Source organism: Enhydra lutris, unplaced genomic scaffold (assembly GCF_002288905.1).
Source record: "Enhydra lutris kenyoni isolate GAN:26980312 unplaced genomic scaffold, ASM228890v2 scaffoldscaffold81, whole genome shotgun sequence".
Taxonomy (NCBI): Eukaryota; Metazoa; Chordata; class Mammalia; order Carnivora; family Mustelidae; genus Enhydra; species Enhydra lutris.
Window position 1 is genome coordinate 584,091 of NW_019154165.1, and position 20,057 is coordinate 604,147.

Here is a 20,057-nt window from a genome sequence, read left to right on the forward strand (position 1 = left end):
ACTCGAGACTGGGAACTAGCATCCGTGGAGTACCTCCCATGTACTGGGTACTTTACACAGGTTTCTTGTTTAATCCTTGCCATCATCCTTTGAGTTTGACGGTGGCATTTACATTGATTTAGTTGAGGAAACTAAGGCTCAATGTGGCTGTGACCCACCCAAGATCACATAGCAGGGGGTGAAATGGATTTTTTTTTTAAACCATGTGTTACCTAGTGGAACATTATAATAAACTGTCTTTACCGCACTGAATGTACTGAGCTGTTTTTACTGACGACACTTTGGACCCCAAATCTGTGGAGGTTTTCCAAACCAAACAGCCTCTCCGGTTCTCTGCAGAGAGCCACTGGGTGTCCCACAGTCTGACTCCGTTTGGACACTACCTGGAGTTAGGGTCAGATTCCACAGGTTTAAAGGCTCACTCCCATAAAACTGCCCTTGCTTCCGGTGCCAGTTGCTAGTACTGGGTCCCCCTGTCATCCATACTTCCGCCCAGCATGGCTACAAATTGAGGACTCCCCTGACTGTAACTTCGGGTTCAGTAATTTGCTAGACCAGCACACAGAACTCAGGAAAATGTGTCATTCATATATATATATCTATATAGATATATAGATATATATATAATTTAAATGTATCAGTTGGGGGTGCCTTGGTGGCTCAGTTAAGCATCTGCCTTCGGCTCAGGTCATAGTCCCAGGGTCCTGGGATCAAGCCCCACATCGAGCTCCCTAGGTAGGGAGCCTGCTTCTTCTCCCTCTGCCATTCCTCCCACTGTGCTCTCTGGCTCTATCTCGCTGTCAAATAAAATCTTTAAAAGTTGATCAATAAATATATGAATTGTATATAAAAAGTTTAGAAACTACAACAACGGGGGGGTCGGCAGTATCAACCTCCCCACACAGTTGAAAATCTACATACAACATTTTTTTAAAGATTTTATTTATTTATTTATTTGACAGACAGAGATCACCAGTAGGCAGAGAGGCAGCCAGAGGGGGCGGGACGCAGGCTCTCCGCGGAGCAGAGAGCCCGATGCAGGGCTTGATCCCAGGACCCTGGGATCATGACCTGAGCTGAAGGCAGAGGCTTAACCCACTGAGCCACCCAGGTGCCCCTATATACAACTTTTGACGCCTCAAAAATTAACTACTAGTAGCCTACTGTTGACCTCAAGCCTTACTGATAACATAAACAGTTGAATAATATATTTTTCATGTTATCTATATTATATACTATGTTCCTACAATAAAGTAAGCTAGAGAAAAAGTTAAGGAAGTCATAAGGAAAATACATTTATAGTACTATAGTATGTTTATCAAAGAAAAAAACGGGGCTCCTGGGTGGCTCAGATGGTTAAGCATCTGCCTTTGGCTCGGGTCACCATCTCAGAGTCCTGAGATCGAGCCCCATGTCGGGCTCCCTGCCCAGCAGGGAATCTGCCTCTCCCTCTGCCTCTGATGCTCTCTCTAGTTCTCCCTCTCAAATGAATAAGTAAAATATTAAAAAAAAAACAATCTGTGTAAGTGGACCCACACAGTTCAAATCTGTGTTCAAGGGTCAACTGTGTTTAGATTACTGTTTCAGTATAATTGGTATCTTTTGTAATCCTACGTATTTTACTTTTTTTTTTTTTAAGATTTTACTTATTTGACAGAGCACAAGCAGGAGGAGTGGCAGGCAGAGAGAGAAGCAGGATCCCTGCTGAGCAGTAAGCCTGATGTGGGGCTTGATCCCAGGACCTGAGCCATGACCTGAGCCATGGGGCAGATGCTTAACCAACTGAGCCCCTCAGGTGCCCCTACTTTATTCAAAAGCAACTTTCTGAGAAGGGATCCACACACTTGGGCAATCTGCCTAAGGGCTCCATGGCATAAAACAGATGAAGAGCCCTGATCCAAGGGTATGAGATAAAGTCTCTTACCTACCCCAGCCCCCCAGTTCTGGATTGCCACTCCCAAGGACCCACTATGTATGGACAAGCACAAGTACACATATGTATATATATGTTTTTACCCAAATGATAGTATACTATACACCCTGTTCTGCGTCATAGTTGTTAATTTTTAACACAGCTGTATATCTTATTGAATGGGTATATCATTTATCATTTATTGATGGATCTTCAGTTTATTTCCAACGGACACTTGATGAATATCCTTGTACCTTTTATACATATGATTATACCTACAGGATAAATTCTTAGCAATGGAGTTTCTGGGTCAAGGGGTGTATTTATAATTTTGATAGGTATTGCCAAACTGTTCTCCATAGGGGTTATGATGTACATTTCTACAACACGAATACCTATTCCCTCATGCCCTTGCCAACAATATATTAAATGTTTTGAACTTTGCCAATCTCATAGGTAAAAAGCAGGATCACATTTTTGGATTTAATTTGCAATTATTTTACCCTGAATGAAGTTGGTTCATTTAGCATCGAACTTAATGAAAAAGACGCAGTTTTAAAGCAGGATTGAATGCATGTTTTAGAACTTTAGTTGCCAGTTCAAAGTTAACTTCCCAAGGGTTTGCTTGCTGTCAGAGACCCATTCCTGCTCTACTTCCTCACAAGCTAGCTATAACTGCTTTCTTTCTCCATGCCACAAATTAGTTTGCTTTTTCTACTTTATCTTTCCAGCACTCTGGCTTCTTTTTGTCAGTGACACCTGTGCAAAAGGCATTCACTTAGTATCCTGGGTAAACCAATGTCCTGAGAAAAGGATGCCAACTGGATCGTGTCTCATGCATATAAGGATTTCAGAATTTATGGCCCTTATTTAGAGACACAGTTTTGAATGGGGTTTTTAAAACCATTTCATCATCTTATGCCTACTATTTTGAACATGTCTCAGTATCATACCAGTTTATCTGTACTCAGGGACTGGGGCATCTGTTTGTTAGTCTGCTCGGTGGGGAAAATCTCACAGAGGTATAACCTTCTGGAGATGCCCAGAAACTCCTCTAAAATTAGAAACTTACGTGTCAAATGCAGCTGAAGGAGAACAGTGTGTTAAAAGAATCACTGTTGGGGCGCCTGGGTGGCTCAGTGGGTTAAGCCTCTGCCTTTGGCTCAGGGTCCTGGAATCAAGCCCCAAATCGGGCTCTCTGCTCAGCAGGGAGCCTGCTTCACCCTCTCTCTGCCTACTTGTGATCTCTGTCTGTCAAATAAATAAATCTTTAAAAACAAATCACTGTAAAGAATCACATGTGGTATTGGTCAAGTTTTATTTAAAAACAAGTTTTATTTTTATTTATTTTTTTAAGGTAGGCTAGTGTGGAGCCTAACACAGGGCTTGAACTCAAGACCCTGAGACTGAGATCTCAGCTGAGATCAAGAGCCGGATGCTTGACTGGCAGCCACGCAAGCACCCCTGGCAAAATTTTATTTTTGAAGCAGTCTAGTATTTATAATATTACTTGTACTCTTTTGTAGGTCATAAATATGACACTGTAAAATTTAAAAATGCAGATACACAGAACACTGGCTGCTTAGTCTAGTACAAACAACTGGTAGAACTGATTGCTTTTTCCTTCAGGAAAGGCTTATTTAAAAAGAAGATCTCATAATGATTTCATTCATATGTGGAATTTAAGAAAAACGGGGGAAGGGAAGGAAAAAGTAAGATAAAAGCAGAGAGGGAGGCAAACCATAAGAGACTCTTAACCTGGGAAACAAATTGAGAATTGCTGTAGGGGAGGAGGGTAGGATGATGGGGTTAGTGGGTGGTGGGCATTAAGGAGGGCACGTGATGGAATGAGCCCCAGGTGTTGCGGGTGTTACGTGCAACTGATGAGTCAGTCACTACACCCTACCCCTGAAACTAATATATGTTAACTAAACTGAATTTAAATAAAAAATTTTTAAAAAGTAGAGTTCATTAAAAACAAAAAAGAGTTCAGGGGCACCTGGGTGGCTCAGTAGGTTAAAGCCTCTGCTTTCAGCTCAGGTCATGGTCCCAGGGTCCTGGGATCAAGTCCCACATCGGGCTTTCTGCTCGGTGGGGAGCCTGCTTCCCCCTCTCTCTCTGGCTGCCTCTCTGCCTACTTGTGATCTCTGTCAAATAAATAAAATCTTTAAAAATAAAAAAAAAAAAAGAATTCAGGGGCGCCTGGATGGCTCAGTTGATTAAGCATCGCCTTTGGCACAGGTCATGATCCTGGGGTCCTGGAATTGAGCCCTGCGTCGGGCTCCCAGCTCAGTGGGGAGCCTGCTTCTTCCTCTCCCTGCTGCTTGTGTGCTCTCTCCCAAATAAATTAATAAAATCTTTTAAAAAATTAAATAAATAAAAGAGTTCATATTGAATGGCCATTATATAGTGTATAGTATTAAGACAATGGAGCGAATCACTGTCCTGGCAAATCCAAATTGGCTAACAGAAAACAAGTATCTAGGAACTTATTTTGATTTTCATATGCTAATCCATCTATTTGATATCCAACTCAATGTGTGAATAGTGTGAACTAGTATTTAGCTTCCCTAGAGATGGTTTTTTTTTTTTTTGAAGATTCATCCATTTATTTGACAGAGAGAGATCACAAGTAGATAGAGAGGGGGAAGCAGGCTCCCCACTGAGCAGAGAGCACAATGCAGGGCTCGATCCCAGGACCCTGAGATCATGACCTGAGCAGAAGGCAGACGCTTTAACCCACTGAGCCACCCAGGCACCCCTAGAGATGGTTTTTAAATTAACTTATGGGATATACTGAGAACCAAGAGAGAGTAGTTGTGGGAGGGAAGAGACTACGGGTTAAAAGGAGTCTGCTTGACTCATCTTTTTTTTTTTTAAATTATTAAGTAAACTCTATGCTCAGTGTGGGACTCGAAGTCACAACCCTGAGATCAAGAGTCACATGTTCTACCGACTGAGCCAGCCAGGCGCCCCTGTGAGAACACCTGCTACAGTGTACGCTAACGCTTCTGCACCCATTTTGTGCCTACAAAGCCATAATGACAGAGTTCATAAAATACAAGGATTACTTAACACCTTTTAAAGAAACAAACAGAACGTATAAAACACATTCAGTCTTTTTTTTTTAAAGGTTTTATTTATTTATTTGACAGAGATCACAAGTAGGCAGAGAGGCAGGCAGAGAGAGAGGGAGAGGGAAGCAGGCTCTCCGCTGAGCCGAGAGCCCGACGCGGGACTCGATCCCAGGACCCCGAGATCATGACCCGAGCCGAAGGCAGCGGCTTAACCCACTGAGCCACCCAGGCGCCCCCACATTCAGTCTTTTGTACAATTTTATTTTCTCCCTTCAACCATAATAATATGATATCCAAATTTTGTCTTAACTGGAGGGTCTGTAAACACAGGCTTATCCAGCCCACTTATAGGCAAGGCAAATGCTGCTTCTTGAAATGGTCCCACCATGGAACCTCTGGTCATCCAACCCAAGTCGCCCTGAAAAACCCAAAACATATGTGAGGTCAGGTGGCCCCAAAGAGGAAACAGTTCTACTGTACTACCATAGCTTGAGAATTTCCCAAAACGAATGGTAAGGTTCCTAGGTTCGTTCACCTGGACTGCAGAGAAGTGGGCTCACCAAGGACAAATGGGTGGAAGAGATCCAACCCCGGACTGAACACAATACGCACTCACAATGTTGCTGGGTATCTGTTAGCTGTGCCCATTTGGTAATGCCTAGTTTTAGACACAGGTGACCTGTACACAACTGTTCACAATTCGCCCATTTCTGCCTTTTAAGAACTTTAAGCCAAGATATGGCTAAAATTAATGGCAGAACATAAATAATCCCTACTGCTGTGTATCCTCTATGGGGGAGAGTTTTTTTTTTTTTTAAGATTTATTGATTTATTTGAGAGAGAGAGAGCATGCACAAGCAGGAGGGGCAGAGGGAGAATCTCAAGCAGACTCTGCACTAAGCACAGAGCCTGACGGTGGGCTCGATCCCAGGACCCCGAGATCACAACCTGAGCTGAAACCAAGAGTCAGACACTTAAGTGACTGTGCCACCCAGGCGCCCCGGGGAGAGATCATTTTAAATGACAACAGCACCATACCCCTTGCCTGGCTTTATCTTCACTATACTGTGTGGCCACTTCATTGAATCTCATTCCAGACTTTAACTTTTCCATGGCTTCCATGATTTTCCCATATTTTTCACACAGAATGTGTCTGACCTGCAAGGAGAAAGTATGTTCACATAGTCTGGGAGACCCAAATGATTCCCTTTCTCAATGCACAGCAGTCATGTCTGGATTACCCACATTAGCGAAAACACACATCAGGTTCACGGCAACAGAATCCTGGCAGTCTGATCAGTTGGGTGACAGCCACAAACCCACTTCTCATGTCAAGACACTATCTCGGAACTCTGACTGAGATGGTAAGTGGGCACTGGGCTGGGGGAAGCTCCCATCTTTACCATGTACTTCAATGGTAACAGGAAGAGATGTAAGGGTTGAAAGCTTGGGCCCTCGAGTCAAATCCCAGCTCTGCTGTATGATTGTAGGCATCTTCTTAAACCTCCAAGTGTTTCCCTGTTTGTGCCCCAAGATAATAATAGTTCCTTCATGTTCTCAAAGGGTAGTGAAGACCAAGATAACACAGTTAGTACTCAATAAAGGTTAGCCATTACTTCATCAGAGTGGGGGAAGACATTAAAAAACCCACTAGGAAATCCTTTTTTACCAAAAGAGGTCCAATGTATAAAGCCTCACAATTCAGCACTTTTGAAAAAGAATTGTATGTTGATTAACAATACTCATCCCTAAAGAAGTATTTAAGTTTGACCTATGTTTACATAAAGCCATGTTGTTTTAAAAAAAAAAAAACACTCTATCTTTGGAAATGATTTTGTCAAGGGAGCTGTTCTGCAGGATTCCCAATTTCTCATTCAAACACAATCCATGGTTTCCTACTGTAAATGATACACCGGGTTGGGGGATAGAGCTCTCTCCCTTATAAATGCAGAGACAAGCAAATCATGGTTGGCCTCAGGGTCCGACTCCTAAAATTGGGGCAAGGGGATTCTAGGCTCAAAGGAGTACTTCCTGACTGGAGGAGCTACACAGGAAAGAATCTGTCAAAAGGCAGGGCTCAGAGAGGCAGACTTCTATAGAATGTGCACAGCACTGTCCAGGGAAGACAGAGATAGTCTGGACACTGGAGAGATAGGTGTTGGGAAACAAGGATGGTTCATCAGACCTCAGCTTGGCCTAGCTATAGCCGCTTCGAGAATGCCTCCTTCTTTATGGTTCCATACTCGCAAAGCAACCTTCTGGTTGGTTCAGTTGCTGGACAATGAATGACAGCATTGATGATCACAGAGAAGGGATACCACCCAACATGTCACAAATGAATAAACAAGTATTCTAGTCTGGACAGCCTGACAGATTAGACATACCGAGTCCGTAGTACCTGTGGGCTCTGCAATGTGACTGAGTGACCGGCAACTGTGGAGGACAGCATCTCGGAGAGAGCCAACCCCTAGAGAGGACCTGGAAGTGATCAGCGTAGAGGTAGTATGTGGACGCTACAGGAGGTGAGGAGATGACCCAGGGAGGCTACACACAATGAGAAGAGGAGAAACAGCAAGCTAAAGACATCCTTGGAGAATACGGACATTTAAGCCATAAGCCAAGAAAGATGCTCAATAAAGCAAAGCACAAAGGAAAGACCAGATGGGCAGGAAAGGCATGTTAACAAAACCAAGGCAAGACAGTTCCTTTCTTTTTTCAAATTTTATGTATTTATCTGTTTATTTGAAAGCGAGAGAGCACAAGCAGGGGGAGGGGTGGGAAGAGAGACTGGGAGAAGCAGGCTCCCCACTGAGTAGGGAGCCCGATGCGGGACTTGATCCCAGGCCCCTGGGATCCTGATCTGAAGGCAAAAGCTCAACCTGCTGAGCCACCCAGGCGCTCCGCAGACAGTTTCAAGAAGGAAATGGCCAACAGGCTTCAATGCTATGGAAAGATCAGGAAAGAAGTAAATCAATTTAGCACTGAGTGATTGATGACTTTAGCAAAAGCAGTTTCAGAAGAGCAGAAAGTGCAGAAGCCAGACTGTGGCAGGCAGACGAAGGAAGTAATGGGAGGTTGGGGGGGGCAGTCTCCCCCAGCTAAGTCAGAAAAGGAGAAAGAGCTCTTAGGAGAGAAAGGTCACAGACATGTATCTATTTTAAAGGTCCCTGGGCATAATCTCAGAACAAAGGGAAAGATGCAGTAAAGAGGGAAAGGCTTAAGACATAGCAACAAAAGAGCGTGGAGCTAATGAAGGAGACTGTGTGGCATTCAGAGAACTGCTTGAATTCACTGGCCTTAGAGGAAAAAAGCTGAGAAGACAGCAGAGGGAGGTGTGGGTGAAGAGAACTCTGTTGGGAGGGGGCTGGAAGGCCACTGAGTTCCTGTCGACAGGTCTGGTTTCCATTTTTGTGTGAAAATTTAACAATATTTACAAGTTAGTATTTGCTGGGTACTGTGCAAAGCACTTCCTGCGCGTTCTCGTGTGAATGCCTCACACCAATCCTGTGAGACTGATCGGTGTTTCTCAATCCCGGCAGCATGTCAGAACCATCCTCAGCGCTGCTAAAAAATCCATCAAGGTCCAGGCCCCACCCCCTGGAGATTCTGAGGCAGCCAGTTTGGGGTGGGACCCCAGGCACTGGTAGTTTTAGAAGCTGTCTAAGGGAATCCGATGTACACCGGGGTTCAGAACCACTGGACGGTCATCTGCTGACTGACTAGAGCAGGGTAGTGGGCGGCTGCAGGTGAGCGGCAAAGGATCACTGCACAGTACTGAGGGCTTAGCGAAGGTCAGAGACTAGGAATGGGGCATGGTCCCAGTTCCCGAGCCTGTGTGACTCTTCGGCAGGGTCCAGTACCTCTGGGCTTAACGGTAAAGGAAGCAGACCACTGGACTGATCCCAAGTTGTAGTTTGGCAAGTGGATGCAGCAGATGACCACAAGGAAAAAGAGTCAGGGCTCCCAGACCCAGTGGTCAAGCTCTCTGATCTAATTTCCAGCTCACAGGACACACGGGGCTTGGACAACAGACAAGAAGCCAGGGAGAAGGTGGGGAGAATAGGTGGGCTTGAGGGCTTGAGGTCTGCATGCAGAGAAGGACAGAACAAGACTGGGGGAGGCAGGAAGTGAAGGGAAAGGAGGGAAGCTGTTCAGTGGGTGGATTTCAGAATCTGGACAGCTCTACAGACAAAGGGCAGGGTGTGGGCTCAGAAGGGGGCTGAAAGCAGAAGGGCAGGATGTGGAAGGAGCATAGCCCCTGAAAGGCAGGAGGATTCCAGGGTCCCCTCCTGGCTGGGACCTTTACAAACACTGGAAACAACCCAGATGTCCTCTGGCAAGTGAACAGTTAAACATTATATGGCACATCCGTTCCATATAATCTGGCACACTACATCATATGGCACACTACGCAGCCATAGAAAGGAACAGACTACTGGTACATAAAACAACTTGAAAGAGCTCTCCAGAGGATTACACTGACAGCAGAAAAAGCCGGAGGGTTACATACTGCATCACTCCATTCATGTAACATTCGTGAAATTATAAAATTACAGAAAGGAGAACAGATTAGTTGCTGTCAGGGGTGAAGGATGGAGGGAAGGTAGGCGAGGGACGTGGGCATGGCTATCAAAGGGCAACAAGAAGGATCCTTGGGGTGATGGAAATGTTCAGTATCTTTACTGCATCAATGTCAATCTCCTGGTTGTACTATTGTTCTAGAGTCTGACATAGGATGCCACCATTGGGGAAACAGGGTAAAAGGTACGGTTTTTTGTTTTGTTTTGCTTTAACAACGGTGAGTTTAAATTGTCTGTTAACAAGAGAATTTAGCTCTGATTACATGTCACTTCTTTCCACATACCTCATGCACAGCCACACTGAACTTATTTTTTTTCCAGAAAGGGCAAGGAACCTCTTGAAATTCATATGCAGTGGAGCAATCTCTAGGCCAGGTGCTTGGAAAAGTCAGCATGTGAGGTGAAAACTGCACATGGCTAAAATTACCCTATGACATCTCTTATGAAGATGCCCTACTGGACACCAACACGTCAGCCCTCATTAAACCCAACAGAGTCTGTCTCTCCAACCCATGGCAACAATGACCACTTCTTCAGCTGAAAACCAGATGAAGTACTTGGTTGGTTTTTAGGGAACATGCCTCATGAAAACCTATCTTCGGATGCCAGAATCCCACTTCATATAACTGGATGCTCATACGAGACAAGAGATCAACTACGGAAAAGCAGATTCACGTCTCCCATCTCTACCCCTGGTTCACGCAGTAGAAAAGTAGGTAGAACGGCTCACACTATATTCCCTCTCTCTGGCTGCACGTCTGGCTGGATTTATAGGATGTAAATGCACTACGGCACTTACTGCACAGCAATGAAATGTATTCCTTACCTCACTGCTCCAGCTGCCGTGTGACAACAGAAACCGTCTCCTACCTCTTGTTTTTACACATACCCGGAAATTCGGACACTGCTTGGTGGACAGGCGGTTGTCACTAAATCCTTACTGAATGAATAAACCCAAGTACAGGATCCCATATACTGACAGAAATATGGATATTGCCTTGTTGCATAGCACAAAGCAGTATGGTTGTCCACAGACTGTATTGTCCCAGGGCAGATGCTCCTCTGGGATGGGGTCAAGTACTTCAAGTAATGATTTATGATTATTCTCCCACCCCGGTTTTCATGATCAGGGCCCTGGCCTGTAGCTTACCCATGGGGGAGCTATCTGAGGAGACCTGCGCCTTTGCCTGTTTATCTAAGCCCTTGGTTTTATAAAATATCATTTTCTTCAGAGAGACAGGTCATTCACTTACTTATTTTCTTCGTACTTTGTATTGTTTCTTGATATGTATTAAGGGTACCTAATACTTTTGTGTTAATACTCTATCGTTTCTTAAAATGTATGAAGTGTACATTTCAAGAAGCAATACAAGTATGAAGAAATGTGGTATGTTTGAGAAAACGCTTAAAAGGAATTACCTTGCATACGTGAGACTGGTCCCTGTCTTCCAATTTTATGTTATGTTGATCCTATAGCCATATTAGGCTAGCCTCTTAGAATGAGTTCAGCATACTGTCTTTTTCCTTTCCTGGGTTCCAAAGTAACATGTGTATATATGTTATTGATATTCAACATTAAAAAAAAAAGGAACGAGTGACTCACCTTTACTGCACTGCCACCACCTTTGGGACCCTGAGCCTTCTTGTCAGAACTGTCACTCCCAGAGGCTGCTCCCCCTTTAGAGAAGAGATCACAGGTACTCATTTAAAATGCATCTTGATACTTACGCAAAGAGCCGAGATAATAGGAGCCGATAATCTGTCATAGCACCACACTTCAAAAGGGCCCTTTGCCAGACACCCTACTACATGAGGCTGAATTTGTCTGTGACTTACCTCTCTTAAAACAAGAAATGTGTGCCTTACAGAAACCCTTTATGTGAAAGGGATAGACAAGTGAGTGTGCTGATGGGTGAACCAGAGTGCTGAAAGCCCGGTCCAGATTCTCTGGACCCAATTTGAAATCCTGCCCACTAAGAGCAAATCCCTGAGCTCTTATAAGATGTCGAATAAGCCAACTTCTGTGTTCACAGCAGCGTACTTACTGTTAGGGGCTGATGTTCGTAAGAACTATTGCTGGATTAAATGTTCAGTTCAATAAACATTTCCTAAATAACTACTAAATTCCAGACACTGGGGATACAAAGATGAACAAGCCATGGTACCTTCCTTCAAGGACCTCATAGTCTACTGGGGAAGACACATGTAAACAGATCACTTTAGGAGAATGACCTACGATCTATGGACAGAAGGCTATAGAAGCATAGAGGATCATTTCAGCCACTTAGGGAAGAAGGTTTTCTGGATGAGCGGAAGCTGACCAAAGGAAGAAAGGACAAGGATGAGGAGACAACACAGGGTGGTGGAACAATGTGGGACGTGTCAGAAACTACAGATGAAGCCCAATCTGAGGTGGGAGCGTTATGAGATTAGTCCAGGGCAGGGGACTGAGAGCTAGGGCACGTGGGCCTATGACTCCCACTAAGGAACCTGGAATTTGTCCTAGAAAAGGGAGCCACTGAAAAGTCTTTAATCAGGAGACTCCATGTTCCTTGTCTGAGTATCTCCAATGCCTAGCAAAGTACCTGGCACACAACAGTTGTTCAATATCCAACTAAACTGAAAACCCAAAACACCAACCACCAAACACCTAAGAACATCTTACTGCCAAAGGAATTTTACTACACCAAACTTTTAAGTGGGTTTGCTGTATGTTCACTCTTGAACGAAGATGGCTTCCGGTCATCCCATCCTCTCCCCTGCCGGATGCTGCCATCTGACTGCCACCTCACTCCCTCTGACTGAGGATTCTGGCAGCAGTTTCAGGATTCCTTTCCACCCTCACTCTCGTCATCACCTTGAATGACTGACCTCATCACCTATGCTGAGGAACCATCCAACAGCCTAACTTCACACTTTTGGACCTCCCTCCTGAATGTCCATGCCTTCTACACTGGGCCACCTGCTCCCAAGGGCACATGATGGAACCATGCCTCCAAAAACTAATAGTTCAGTCGCTGGCTACAATTTCATGTTCTTCCGGTCTTCTCACGCCTTACTCCCACAACCCTGGCTCTTGGGCTTCACAGAAACCACTCCCCACTACTGTACCTTTATCCTGCTATGTTCTCCTAGACTATGAAATTTCTGAACCCCACGCTTGATCATTTGTGTTTCCACTGGCACCCTTAATCACCGTGTTTTGCTATTCTATTATTGTCCAACAAACCCTCAACCTTGGCTCAAGGCTCCATCTAGCTCTTTTCAATCCTATATTATGCCAGTTGCTGGTTACCAGGTAAATCATGACTGTGTAGATTGTGTCTTCTACAGATTCATGAGCTTCCAACCTTAGGCTCTCAGCCTCGAGGGCTGATCCTTTTATTAGTGTTTTGTTCCTTTTCCCATCACCCCCAATGGCCACTCCAAACCTTTACCACTCTCAAGACCCCCACTCAGTCCCTGCCCCTCAGTTTTCAAAATTACTCTTGCCTTCCACTTTAATAAGAAATTGAGGCCATTAATCATGATACCCTACCAACTCCACCCCCACTTCGGCTCCAGTTTTTACCACCATGCCCATCCTCGTCTCTTTCCCTATGACCTCAAGCATAACGTGATCCTGCTCCTATTCAAAGGTCAACTTCTCCACCTCTGTCCTGGACCCTATTTTCTCAAATCTCACTCCTCTAAACCCTTACCTCCCTAACTCTACTGGATCTGGGTCCTTCACGTCAGCCTCACTCTCAGGTTTTCTCCATTCTGAAGAAACAGAACTTTCTCTTCATCTTCTGTCCTCTCCTATCTACCACCTAATTTTTATGCTTTTTTCAATTAAGGCTTTCCAAAGAAGTCCGCACTGATTGCCTCCAACTTCTCACTTCCCGGTCAACCCTCCTCTAGTCACTGGCCACCAGCTGCCCCCGTCCCGGACCCCGGGGATCGCCGGTCTGCGACCTCCTCCTCACCCGACCCCATTCTCTCTGGTTGCTCCGGCCGCTCTACCTTTCCCCCCTTTCCCGGAACCACTTTTTCCCTTGGGCGGCATCTTCGGAACTTGCGGCAGAACCCTCAAAGGCTTCGTTTGCCGTACAAAGCCCCTTCAGGCCCCACGGGCATGACCGGAACACATGCCTGAAAACGGCACCCAAACGGACCGTTTTTGCTGCGGCCCTGGAAGCAGGCATATTCTGGGGCAGACCCGGTCCTTGGACCCTTGGACCAGTGGAGCTGAAGATGGCTGACCAATAAGAAGTTTGGATCGTTCGGGGGGGCGGAGCCAAAGATAGAGCAGGGGCGGGAAACCCCGCCTATGCGGTTTTTTGGTTGTTGTTGTTTTTTCTGTCGCACGCACTTGTTTGCGCCAGCTCCCGTGCTCCCCCACTTCTCGGCCGGTTCCTCTACGCGTGCGTAGTGGATGGCGCGGGCCTCTGCAGTCCCTTGGCGCCGGCTCTAACCAATCCCGTGGGGCCTCCAGACAAAGGGAAGGGAGGAAGAACCGCAGTGGCGGCTCCCTCTTTTTGCTCCTTCCCAAGCACAGACCTGCCCTCCGTTGCGGTTTTTTCATTTTGAAATTTTAGTCTGCGTTTGTAGGTGATTGGATTTAAAAGGTAGTTTTATTAAAAAAGGCTATCACCCCTCTGCCTCTTGTCATGGAGGAAGAATTGCGAGCAGGCTAAATGTCCCTCCATAGGGTATTGCTTAAATAAATAATGTCTCAACCACACAAAAGGATATGCGCCATTTAAAATAACGAGTGTAAAGCTGTCTGTAGAGACACAGGAAATGGCCTTAAGGAAGGTTACAGACCAAGCTATGAAATAGGGTACATTTTTCTGGAAAAAGAGAAAGTGTGCATATGAAAGACAGGAAGGCTATCCAGCAAAATGGGACCAGTGGTGCTAGTACAGGTTGTTGTGTGTGTTTCTGTGTGTTTTCCCAAATTTCTGTAACGGTGCAGCATAAAAAGTACTTAAAAGCATGCATTCTGGAGCCAGCCCACCTCACCTCCAATCCCTGTTCCACCATCTGGCTACTAGCTCTGTGACCTTGAGGAAATTACCTCATCCCTCTTTGGCTCAGTTTCATCATCTGTAAAATGGAGTTGTTGATAATAGTACCTACTTACAGGATGTTAAGAGAATTAAACAAGTTCAAATTTGTAAAGCACATAAACCAATGACTAACTCATAGAATGTTAGCTGAGGATGAATGGGTTTCGAATTTGTGTCCTCACACTTTCTTCCCTTATCTGCAAACCCTCTTCTCCCAATTTGTATGTAAGGTCGGGGCTTTTTCTTTACTCCATAAGATGGCTGTCCCTTGCCGTCTTAAGCTACCCTGCTGGTAGTTTGCCACTGCCGGCCAGAATATACGGGTTCTCCAGTTCAGAGTTTAGTTTTTGGATACAGCCTTGCTGCACTTGGGATGCTTCATTCCCACACCAAAGGATCAGGCATTTTTGAGACTGTGCCCACCCCCAACTCATACATAACAAGCAGCCCCCTTATGTTGTACTGCTGTGGCATTTGGACACAAGACATCTCGGGCACTCCTTGTTTCCATCTGGGAGTGATCAACGATGGGAAACGCATCCAGTGCTGAGAGAATCATTGGTCCCCCACTTCCGAGGTGGATCCTGCCCCTATACTGACTTTTCAAGTCAGCTGGAAGGTGGGGGTTGGGCTTCAGCAGCAACAGTGTGGCCTCATGTTCATCAGCTTATCCACAGGCAAGAAGCCCAGGAGGCCCCTTTACTTCTGGTTTTCCATAGTAACAGCCTTTCCTGTGACCACTGGTTATGGCATGAAGAGGGGGAATGAAGCAGAGTTCAGCTCCCAGTGAAGAGCCGGCATTAAATGGCAGATGCACCTGACAGAAGCTTAGTGCCTGGAACATTGTGAGAGCTCTGCGTGTTCCAGCAGATAACAGCAGCGATAATAACAAGCAAGCCTCTAAGTGGCTGAACTTACCCAAAGCAGTACCTAGAGACCAGCAGTTCAAAGAAGAGGATGGACATAGGCCTGCTGGGGGGTTTCAAGGTCAAAAGCACTATAGGACAGTCAGATTTAAAATCATGTACAATCTCAACTATGCAGTATGCGTCACAAAAAGATGGGGAAGGAAATACGATAAAATCTTCAGTGTTCGGGGTGACTGGCTGGCTCAGTCTGTGGAGCACGGGACTATTGATCTCAGAGTTGTGGGTTTGAGCCCCAAGTTGGATGTAGAGATTACTTAAAAATAAATTAAGTCTTTAGAGGGGGACAAACCTTAAGAGACTCTTAACCTCAGGAAACAAACTGGGTTGCTGAAGGGGGTGGCAGGTGGGGTTACTGGGTGATAGACATTGGGGAGCGTATGTGTTGTAATGAGCACTGGGTATTATATAAGACTGATGGATCACAGACCTGTACCCTGAAACAAATAATACATTTGTATGTTAACTAATTGAATTTAAATTAAAAATGATTTAAAAAAATTAAATCTTTAAAAAAATTCTTTGGGCACCTGGGTAGTACAGTCAGTTAAGTATCTGACTCTTGGTTTTGGCTCAGGTCATGATCTCAGGGTGGTGGGATCGAGCCCCATGTCGGGGTCCCCGCTCAGCACAGAGCCTGCTTGTGCCTCTCTCTCCCTCTGCCCCACATCTCCCCCATTCTTGCTCTCTCTCTCTAAAATAAATACATCTTTAAAATGATTCTTAAGTGTTTGGTCTGGAATGTGAATTTGTGCCTACCTTCCATTTTTTTTTCTGTTTACGTTAGATTCTGTTTATATCCATTGGCCTGCATTTTTATTTTATTCAAGAAAAAAAAAGCAATAAACATTATTTGTAAAATAAACACCCCAAAAAGCTAGCTTCTCTACAGGGTTAAGTCTGCACCAGCCTGTGGAGGCCGACTGTGGAGGAGTCTGTGGAGCGGAGTGACAAATGAACATAAGAGCGGGCAGGGGGGCAGAGGGGAGAAAACTTCAGCCTTGAAACCATGGTAACGACTGCGGGAGTGTGCACAGTGAGTCAGAGCCAGGAACGGCTGCCAGTTGTATTTTCTATTAATTATCTCCTCAGACTGATTCTTCTACATATTTCTTAAACAAGGAAAATGAGGAAGGGGAAGCTGACAGCCCTCTGCCCAGGACAGTTCATAAACCTTGACAGAGACTCCCTGTCCTGCCCTACCTGCTCCACAGCCAAGGGCTGCAATTTCTTTTCCAGCCTAGAGCCCCCTCCCCCACAAAGGTTAAAAGGGGTGCTTAAAGCAACAGAGCACAGAGATCTTGTTGATCCCATTCAGAGGTGTCAATCCATGGGGAGCTCTGGGCCCCAGCTTCTGGAGACAAGGGTAGAAAAAGGTCACCTTTGGAAACTGAAAGCAAGGAAAATCGGTACATGGTGGATGAGATCAGCCACCTGCAAAAGTAGCCACCCATCGTGGCCAATGGGTGCAAGTATATTGCCCATGGGATGGATGTGTCTCCTGAGCACAGCCGGTGGCCAAAGACCTTTCTAATCCTTTTCTTGCCATTGTTAACATGTTTGGCAGGAGATAATGAAACTTTGAACAAATGGTTTTTAAAAGGGAGTTTCAGGGGTACCTGGGTGGCTCAGTCAGTTGAACTTCCGATTCTGGATTTCGGCTCAGGTCATGGTTTCAGGGTTGTGAGATCGATTGCTGAGTCAGACTCTGTGCTGGGTGTGGAGCCTGCTTAGGATTCTCCCTCTCCTTCTGCCCCTCTTCCCCTTGCTCAGGCTCATGAGCGCTCTCTCTCTCTAAAAGAAATAAGTAAATAAAAATATAAAAGGGCTTCAGAGAAGAAGATTCCATCTGTGTTTGTCCAGCATTGTCCTTTTTTTTTAAGATTTTATTTTTTTATTTGACAGGGAGAGACACAGTGAGAGAGGAGAAGCAGGGGGAGTGGGAGAGGGAGAAGCAGGGGGAGTGGGAGAGGGAGAAGCAGAGGGAGTGGGAGAGGGAGAAGCAGGCTTCCCGCCAAGAAGGTAGACCAATGTGGGGCTCTACCCCAGGACCCTGAGATCATGACCTGAGCCAAAGGCAGACGGTTAATGACTGAGCCACCCAGGTGCCCCCGTCCAGCATTATCTAAGCGAGAGCTGCAGTTGCTGGAGTACATTAATATTCTGATATCCTGTGAGGTGAATTTCTCATTTTTTTCTGAGGCAGCATTCATTTGAGACAGTGGAAAACAACCAATGCAAGTGGCATACATAGCATGAGCCAGGTGCTGTCCCTTTGTTATCTCCTTGAGTTTTCACAACAGTCTTTTGTTTCAGGGTTTTATTTTTAAGTACTCTCTACCCCCAGCATGGGGCTCAAACTCACAACCCCAAGATCAAGAGTTGCCCGCTCTACCAGCAGAGGCAGCTGGGCACCCCTGTTTTCACAACAGTCTTATTTGCAGAGACTCCCTGTTGCCATTTGAGAGCTGAAGAAACAGGCTCAGAGGAATTAAGAGATGTGTGCAAGGTTGCACATCTGGGGACTGTGGCAGGGCTGGGCTCTGAACTCAGATCTGTCTTACATCCAAGCTAGTCCGTTGTTCCGGCATGATGCCACTGCCCCAGGCTTTGCCTTCCCCTACGCAAAGCCCAAGAAACACCTGGTTCCCTTTGTTTTGAGCGCATGTTCAAGTCAGTTTCCCAGGCACCTGATGCCTTCCAAGGGGGCACTCTGCCCAGGATGTGCCAGGGCCAAGTTATGCCCCCGCCATACAGAAATCAATTCACCTCTGGCTTATGCATCAGTGTGTTTGTTCTGAGTAGTCTAGAAGGTGATCACCTCTGCCTACTGGACCTCCCAAGCCCAGAAACAGAGGCAAGAAGGAACACGGTGTGGGTGGGGGCCAGTGGGCAGAGCACTATAGCCAAGGCGGTGGGAGGGGGACAGTGGGGAAGAGGTCTTCTCTGTCCTCCTCCTCAGGAACATGTCTCCGTGTCTTATGGATTCTGCCTTCTGAACAGCTCATCTCCCTGCCCCTCATCGCTGTACAGTGAACAACGAATACTCTGTGGAGATTCACCAGGCATCTCTTGCCCTCGCCCCCCTGCCACAGCCTTTTGCACATTCTCCAGACCGTTGGAAAAGACTCCATGTGTAGTCTCTCAGCCGTCAGTCTCATCCCCTTCGAGCTCTGCTCCCGGATGTCTGGCAGAGAGCTCTCGGAAACACAGATCTGACACTCATTCCCCCCATTGAAGACCCTTTAGTGGCTCCCTGTGATCTGAGAGGCTCCTTAGCCTGGAGACCCAAGGGCCTTTCTGCTGACAACTGCAGCCTCATCTCTTACCCCAGGGGGCTTCAACCATGTCGAGGTGCCATTTGCAGGCCCTCAAATGTATGGTGCTCTCTGAAGACTTCACGCCTTTGCACATGGTGTTCTGTCTTCCTGGAATACTCTTCCCCCATTTCTTACCTAGTTAACTTTTATTTACCTCTCAAGACCATGCTCGGGGGCCAGTTCCTCCTGGAAGTCTTCCTCTCTTCTCTAATTCTCCCAGGCTGAGCTAGGCACTTCCCTCCTTCTGCTGCCAAACCACCCTACGCTTATCTTCAGTATTTGTATGATTTTCAGTAAGAGACCATGCTATAGATGGATCGGTTTGTTTCACCATTCACTTGTTGAAAAACCTTTGGGTTGTTTCCATTTGGGAGATATCGTAAATAAAGTGGCTGTCAACATTTGTAAACTGGATTTTCTTTTTTTTCTTTTTTAAATTTAAATTCAATTAGCCAACATAGAGTACATCATTAGTTTTAGAGGTAGAGGTCAGTAATTCATCAGTTGCATACGACACCCAGTGCTTATCACATCACATGCCCTCCTTAATGCCCATCACCCACTGACCCCATCCCCCCACCCACCTTCCCTCCAGCAACCCTCTTTTTCCTGTACTTAAGATTCTCTCAGTGATCCGAAGGGGCACGTGCACCTGAATGTTTATAGCAGCAATGTCTACAATAGCCAAACTATGGAAAGAACCTAGATGTCCATCAACAGACGAATGGATAAAGAAGATGTGGTATATATACACAATGGAATACTATGCAGCCATCAAAAGAAATGAAATCTTGCCATTTGCGACGACGTGGATGGAACTAGAGGGTATCATGCTTAGCGAAATAAGTCAATCGGAGAAAGACAACTATCATATGATCTCCCTGATATGAGGGAGAGGAGATGCAACATGGGGGGTTAAGGGGGTAGGAGAAGAGTAAATGAAACAAGATGGGATTGGGAGGGAGACAAACCATAAGTGACTCTTAATCTCACAAAACAAACTGAGGGGGGCGCCTGGGTGGCTCAGTGGGTTAAAGCCTCTGCCTTCGGCTCAGTTCATGATCTCAGGGTCCTGGGATCGAGCCCCGCATAGGGCTCTCTGCTCAGCGGGGAGCCTGCTTCCTCCTCTCTCTCTGCCTGCCTCTCTGCCTACTTGTGATCTCTCTCTCTGTCAAATAAATAAATAAA

General features: G+C 45.8%; 1 protein-coding gene across 2 annotated transcripts; it reads right to left on the reverse strand.

Moving 5' to 3' along the window:
* Positions 1 to 5,218: 5,218 nt before the first annotated feature.
* LOC111161010 (peptidylprolyl cis/trans isomerase, NIMA-interacting 4) lies at positions 5,219 to 13,750 on the reverse strand. Of its 2 annotated transcripts, none has more exons than XM_022524441.1 (4): positions 13,575 to 13,750; positions 11,173 to 11,246; positions 6,028 to 6,147; positions 5,219 to 5,407 (listed from the first exon to the last, which is right to left on the reverse strand). In XM_022524441.1, exons 1-4 carry the CDS (start codon positions 13,615 to 13,617, stop codon positions 5,249 to 5,251), a joined length of 396 nt encoding a protein of 131 aa, XP_022380149.1. In that variant the 5' UTR covers positions 13,618 to 13,750; the 3' UTR covers positions 5,219 to 5,248. The 2 variants fall into 2 exon arrangements, with proteins under 2 accessions (XP_022380149.1, XP_022380150.1); XM_022524442.1 differs by having other exon boundaries at positions 13,538 to 13,642.
* Positions 13,751 to 20,057: the final 6,307 nt, after the last annotated feature.